This window comes from Acipenser ruthenus, chromosome 50 (assembly GCF_902713425.1).
Source record: "Acipenser ruthenus chromosome 50, fAciRut3.2 maternal haplotype, whole genome shotgun sequence".
Classification (NCBI taxonomy): Eukaryota; Metazoa; Chordata; class Actinopteri; order Acipenseriformes; family Acipenseridae; genus Acipenser; species Acipenser ruthenus.
The window spans coordinates 1,432,558-1,439,676 of NC_081238.1; the positions used below are offsets into that span (position 1 = coordinate 1,432,558).

At 46.7% G+C, this 7,119-nt stretch overlaps 1 protein-coding gene across 2 annotated transcripts in view; it reads left to right on the plus strand.

Moving 5' to 3' along the window:
* Positions 1 to 5,926, plus strand: part of LOC117967633 (breakpoint cluster region protein-like) — a 31,853-nt gene extending 25,927 nt beyond the window's left edge. For both annotated transcript variants that reach the window (XM_059015512.1, XM_059015513.1), the window contains exons 20-24: positions 597 to 736; positions 1,036 to 1,170; positions 1,590 to 1,695; positions 2,952 to 3,093; positions 3,802 to 5,926. In XM_059015512.1, coding sequence (XP_058871495.1) covers positions 597 to 736; positions 1,036 to 1,170; positions 1,590 to 1,695; positions 2,952 to 3,093; positions 3,802 to 3,909 — 631 coding nt within the window. In that variant the 3' untranslated portion in view covers positions 3,910 to 5,926. The remainder of the gene's footprint in view (positions 1 to 596; positions 737 to 1,035; positions 1,171 to 1,589; positions 1,696 to 2,951; positions 3,094 to 3,801) is intronic.
* Positions 5,927 to 7,119: the final 1,193 nt, after the last annotated feature.

Here is a 7,119-nt window from a genome sequence, read left to right on the forward strand (position 1 = left end):
TCTCTGCCATACACATATAGATAGATGTGAAGTGTGCAGTGTTGAAAGAAACACGTATTTTCATTTTTCAATAGGTAGTAGGTTAAAGAAATCTCTGTTTGCGAGCCAGACTGTCTTGTACTTCCTGGATCATGTCACCGATTTGGCTTCTTTCCTGTCAGTAACCAATCAGCTGCTTCCCCTATTGACTGACAGGCTTTCAGCCAATAACGTGACTCAGAAGATGCTGCTGGAGTGAGGAAGTGAAGCAGTAACAGACTTCCTGGTAAACAAGGCAAGCAAACTGAGAACCTTCTTTAACCTAGAGTAGCAGCAGATGTTTTAAAATGAAAACACATCTGTGCTATAATATGTGTTTCTTTCAAAACTGCACATTCGAGACCTATTTAAGGAATGGAATTGCATAACTGGGTAAGATTTATGGAATTATTTTGTGAGCTGCCGTCACTTTAAAACACGTTGAAGGAAATTACTTGGAGAAACTCTGCACAGCCCTATTGGTTGATCAGTCCTGGAGAAGCCCACAGTGTGATGTGTGTGAGCAGTCCTGCAGATGCCCGCAGTGTGATGTGATGTTCTGTGTGTGTTGTTCCCAGGAGGGAAGGCGTGCTGGTGCCCCACATCGTGCGCTTCTGTGCGGAGGAGGTGGAGAGGAGGGGGCTGGAGGAGGTGGGGATCTATCGGATATCAGGGGTGGCAACGGAGGTGCAGGCCCTGAGGACAGCCTTCAATACCAGTAAGACATCCATTCTACCGCTATAGGGGTGGAAATAGCGCCCCCTCATTGCAGATCAGTGTGAGACAGTTCAAGCTTTACATTCATTGTGTGAGATTAATAATAATAATAATAATAATAATAATAATAATAATAATAATAATAATAATAATAATAATCCCATTGCAAAGCAGTTTGAGCCAGTACAGATTTGACACTCATTCTGAGAGCTTACTCTGGGTGACAGCAGCATTGCCGCCCATCTCTCTCTCTCTCTGTGATAGCAGCACTACCCCTCTCTCTCTCTCTGTCTCTGGCAGATCTGCGTGACGCTCTCGTGAGATTGAAAGCCGTCGATGTGAACGCTGTCTCCGGGACCCTCAAACTGTACCTCCGGGAGCTGCCGGAGCCCCTGCTCCCCCCACAATACTTCCAGGCCCTGGCAGCTGCCCTGGGTAAGCAGGGGGGGGGGGGGGTAAACACTCAAAACAAGAAAAGCTGTCCTCCCTCACCTTTACAATCAAGTACCAATCAATAACAGTTAACTTCATTAATGGAACTAAAAGCTGCAAATGGTAAAATGCAGGAGACTTTTTGAAGTTGTTTCAGATGCCTAATTAAAGCACAGAGCGGTCTAACATTTTCACACACGAGTGCCTGTTGTTTCTATATCACTGATTACTGAGCGGAAATTGAGATTCTCACACCCAGAGGTTTTCATGCAGGCGGGTATATAAAGGATACCAGTGACACATCTTGAGGTGTTCTGATACATTTGCACACGATTGTAAGTAGAGAAACGGTTTGCCTTCATTAGTGTTGCCTCTCAAGTCTAACCCTGCTATGAATGTTTTCCACTCTCCTTGTCTCTCAGTCATCGCCGATCCCCTTGAGAAGGAGCACAGGCTGGTGTCTGTGCTGCAGAGCCTCCCCGGTGTGAACAGGAACACCTTCCTCTTCCTGCTGGAGCACCTCCGGAGGTGCACTCCCTACTGTAACCCTTTCAAAAGAATCCCACAGCGCGAGCGCAGCACAGTGTAGAGCAGCACAGTGTAGCACCGCACAGTGTAGCACAGCACAGTGTAGCACAGCACAGTGTAGCACAGCACAGTGTAGAGCAGCACAGTGTAGCACAGCACAGTGTAGAGCAGCACAGTGTAGCGCATCACAGTGTAGAGCAGCACAGTGTAGCACAGCACAGTGTAGAGCAGCACAGTGTAGCACATCACAGTGTAGCACAGCACAGTGTAGAGCAGCACAGTGTAGCGCATCACAGTGTAGCACAGCACAGTGTAGAGCAGCACAGCACAGTGTAGAGCAGCACAGTGTAGCGCAGCACAATGTAGAGCAGCACAGTGTAGCACAGCACAGTGTAGAGCATCACAGTGTAGCACCGCACAGTGTAGAGCAGCACAGTGTAGAGCAGCACAGTGTAGCACAGCACAGTGTAGAGCAGCACTAGAGAAGCATGGTAAAGCGCAGAGAGGTGTGGTAAAGCATAGAGAAGCATTGTAAAGCACAGAGAGGTGTGGTAAAGCATAGGGAAGCATTGTAAAGCACAGAGAGGTCTGGTAAAGCATAGGGAAGCATTGTAAAGCACAGAGAGGTGTGGTAAAGCATAGGGAAGCATTGTAAAGCACAGAGAGGTGTGGTAAAGCATAGGGAAGCATTGTAAAGCACAGAGAGGTCTGGTAAAGCATAGGGAAGCATTGTAAAGCACAGAGAGGTCTGGTAAAGCATAGGGAAGCATTGTAAAGCACAGAGAGGTATGGTAAAGCATTGGGAAGCATTGTAAAGCACAGAGAGGTGTGGTAAAGTATATTAAAAAAACATGGTCAACTGTGGTAAATACATAGTATAAGCATGGGGAAAATAACTGTTAACACTTTAAATGAAGTGTCTCTAATAACTATGTATTTACACAGTAGTTACATAGTAAATTGCAGTTACACTACAATGTTATTATGCATAGTTACAGTGTACTTAATGTGAGAAAAGCATGGGGGAAAACTGGCAAGTGTGATGAAACTTGGTAAGGACATTCTTTAGCAAGTTATCTATAGTATCAGAATGTGGATGGTGTATGGGGGTTAGCTGTCCATTTGTCCTTGTTTATGCCCATCATACTTTTTACATTTATGTAGAGAACAGTGGAGTGTCACAAAAGGCTGTGCTACATATGTCAGGTTGTGTCCTGTCTTTCTAAAATGCTGACCCTGTGTCCTTCCCCCTCCAGAGTCTCTCAAAACCAAGAGGTCAACAAGATGACCGCCCAGAACCTGGCCACAGTGTTTGGACCCAGCCTCTTGCGCCCCCCTGAGGAGCCCTTGGGTGACAGCGGGCTGTGTGTGGACATCTCACAGGAGATTGTCGTACAGGTAAGAACACTGCCACACTGTGCACTAGATTATACACGAAATCCTTAGAGCAGAATCCTGTTCTGATATTTAAAATACAATTCCAGATCTGATGCGAGAATGCTCTTCATTGGAGCACCATGAAATGAATTATACAACAGGTTTCACCCTGCAGAACTAATTTTGCTTCACAAAGTCGAATGAAACCTGCTGAATAGTGTTACGTTAGTATATTTCACACAGCTCTTTATTTTTCCAGATACTTAATGAAAAACTGACACAAAGTGAATCTGGCATTTCGAAATCTAACATTACTATTATTATTATATATTTCTTAGCAGACGCCCTTATCCAGGGCGACTTACAATTGTTACAAGATATCACATTATTTTTACATACAATTACCCATTTATACAGTTGGGTTTTTACTGGAGCAATCGAGGTAAAGTACCTTGCTCAAGGGTACAGCAGCAGTGTCCCCCCACCTGGGATTGAACCCACGACCCTCCGGTCAAGAGTCCAGAGCCCTCACCACTACTATCACGGCTTCCAGCAAACTTTTGCAATATCATTTTGTAGTTTCTTTGATTACATGATGTTAAATGAAATGTCTAAATTATGTTCATATTCTTGTTTTTTTTTAATTATGTCTCAAATCTAAATTTTAAGTCATGCAAAACTTTTGGCCAGAGCTGCAGGTAACAGTCTCCTCTGCCTGTGTGTTTGCAGGTGCAGGTCGTGCTTTGTTACCTGCAGTGCATCAACCTCCCAGCTCCACAGATAAAGCTGCAAATACACTCTGCTGAGTTGGAGGAAATGACCCAACAAGAGCCATAAAAATATCTGTTTCTCTGCCCTGAAAGCAGCTCACAGAATGCTGGCAGAAAAATAAATCTGGAAGAGCAACTCAGTACGACTGAAATATCCGAAGGCTGTAAAGAATTAAACACGTAAACATTCAAAACAAGAATCGTTTTATTAAACGAACGAGGTTGACAACTCCCTAATGCTGTAAGTGCAGCATTGAAACCAGGATCAGAGGACTGCAGCTGGGAAGTGGAGACTCAGAACAGAGGGAAGGAGACACTTCTTCACACAGAGAGCGGTGAGGGGATGCAATGGGCTACCGTGTCATGCTATTGATGCTGAATCATTGGGATCCTTTAAAACCTGCTTAATGAGCTACTAGGAACCAGATGAGCTTAGACTGCCCCCTAGTGGATGTAAGAAATACATTAGTAACAAATACCACCACCAACAGTGGTATCTCTAACATCCACTAGGGGGCAGTGTGTTGCAGGGGGGCAAGTTAATATTTGAGAGCTCATCGAGGCCACAGGGGTAATTTTTCAATTCATCACCAGAATGACAGAAACTGATACACCAAGTGAATCTAAACAAGAGGAATCCATGCATTGAAGAGAAAGTAGATGATATAAAAAGCAAACACTTTTATTGGAGTCATTTTAATAAGAACCACTCAGAATTTCTTATACTACTAGAGCGCTCTGCAGTGTTGAGAGTGGAGTTCTCTTTCCTATACTGCTAGAGCGCTCTGCAGTGTGGAGAGTGGAGTTCTCTTTCCTATACTGCTAGAGCGCTCTGCAGTGTGGAGAGTGGAGTTCTCTTTCCTATACTGCTAGAGCGCTCTGCAGTGTGGAGAGCGGAGTTCTCTTTCCTATATTGCTAGAGCGCTCTGCAGTGTGGAGAGTGGAGTTCTCTTTCCTATACTGCTAGAGCGCTCTGCAGCGTGGAGAGTGGAGTTCTCTTTCCTACACTGCTAGAGCGCTCTGCAGTGTGGAGAGTGGAGTTCTCTTTCCTGTACTGCTAGAGCGCTCTGCAGTGTGGAGAGCGGAGTTCTCTTTCCTGTACTGCTAGAGCGCTCTGCAGTGTGGAGAGTGGAGTTCTCTTTCCTATACTGCTAGAGCGCTCTGCAGTGTGGAGAGTGGAGTTCTCTTTCCTATACTGCTAGAGCGCTCTGCAGTGTGGAGAGCGGAGTTCTCTTTCCTATACTGCTAGAGCGCTCTGCAGTGTGGAGAGTGGAGTTCTCTTTCCTATACTGCTAGAGCGCTCTGCAGTGTGGAGAGTGGAGTTCTCTTTCCTATACTGCTAGAGCGCTCTGCAGTGTGGAGAGTGGAGTTCTCTTTCCTATACTGCTAGAGCGCTCTGCAGTGTGGAGAGTGGAGTTCTCTTTCCTATACTACTAGAGCGCTCTGCAGTGTGGAGAGTGGAGTTCTCTTTCCTATACTGCTAGAGCGCTCTGCAGTGTGGAGAGTGGAGTTCTCTTTCCTATACTGCTAGAGCGCTCTGCAGTGTGGAGAGTGGAGTTCTCTTTCCTATACTGCTAGAGCGCTCTGCAGTGTGGAGAGCGGAGTTCTCTTTCCTATACTGCTAGAGCGCTCTGCAGTGTGGAGAGTGGAGTTCTCTTTCCTATACTGCTAGAGCGCTCTGCAGTGTGGAGAGTGGAGTTCTCTTTCCTGTACTGCTAGAGCACTCTGCAGTGTGGAGAGCGGAGTTCTCTTTCCTATACTACTAGAGCGCTCTGCAGTGTTGAGTGGAGTGCTCTCAAAATAGGGCCCCATGGTATATCTATTGTAAACTGCACTGGGATCGAATTGCTGTCATGTGTACAGGACAGCGCAGCGAGGCTCTGCCCAGCACACAGCAGGCAAAGCCAGTGTAAGAAACTGCAGTATTGTATGCACACTGTGCTGAAAACTATCAGTGTCCTTTGATCGAAAAAATGTATATTGCACTAATATACTGTATGTTAACAAATTTGTATTAAATATGTTTTTTTTCTTTTTTTCAAATATTCTTGTATCTGTCAAATAAATGATAAAATTATACTTCCCTGGACTGGACTGTTCACCTTTTTTCTTAGGGGGGTGAGGGAGCAGTTCAGTCTCCATGCCTCAAGCCTGCCCTGGACTAGAGGGAGCATGCGTTCTCTTAGGGGGGTGAGGCAGCAGTTCAGTCCCCATGCCTCAAGCCTGTCCTGGACTAGAGGGAGCACGCGTTCTCTTAGGGGGGTGAGGCAGCAGTTCAGTCCCCATGCCTCAAGCTTGTCCTGGACTGGGGGGAGCACCCTCTCTCAGTGTACACAAATAAAGAAGGAACAAATAAACAAAAAATGTTCATCTTTACACCAGTAGGTGTCAGCCCTGTCCCCTATATTGTCTACTTCTAAACCTAATTCCAGTGACAGAGTGCCAGTAAGCATGTTCATTTTGTGCTGTGTTGGAGTGGGAGTATGAAGGAGTTCAGGCTGTCTGGCTGGGTGCTGTGTGGTGGGTTGGGGTGGTAGGAAGGTCAGGCTCCCTGGCTGGGTGCTGTGTGGTGGGTTGGGGTGGTAGGGAGGTCAGGCTCCCTGGCTGGGTGCTGTGTGGTGGGTCGGAGTGGTAGGGAGGTCAGGCTGTCTGGCTGGGTGCTGTGTGGTGGGTTGGGGTGGTAGGGAGGTCAGGCTCCCTGGCTGGGTGCGGTGTGGTGGGTTGGGGTGGTAGGGAGGTCAGGCTCCCTGGCTGGGTGCTGTGTGGTGGGTTGGGGTGGGAGGGAGTTCAGGCTATCTGGCTGGGTGCTGTGTGGTGGGTTGGGGTGGTAGGGAGGTCATGCTCCCTGGCTGGGTGCTGTGTGGAGGGTGGGAGAGGGTAGGAGGAAAGGGGGAGGCGGACGCTGGGAGATGTTTAGCACAGATGCCAATTTGCACGGTGTGGGGCCACTGAAAATAAAATTAGTGCCGGTTCACAGGAAACAAGACAGAGTTCACAGTGAACTCATGTTGAGGGAATCCGACACGGCACAGCGGAGTTAACCCCTGCACTGCCGGCTGGGAGCTCCTTCACACTGCACAGTGGAGTTCACGTTTGAGCACATGTCGTATGACTGACATGTTTTCAATGTCAACTTAGAGACTTCGTGCGAACTTACAAAGCTGACCAAAAAATTGTAGCCTTAAAGGAGCACTCGATAATTATTCTTCACTAACAGCTTAGCATTAAAAAACAAATTAAAATTTACTATAACGTGTGCGTTTTTCATATAGGAAAA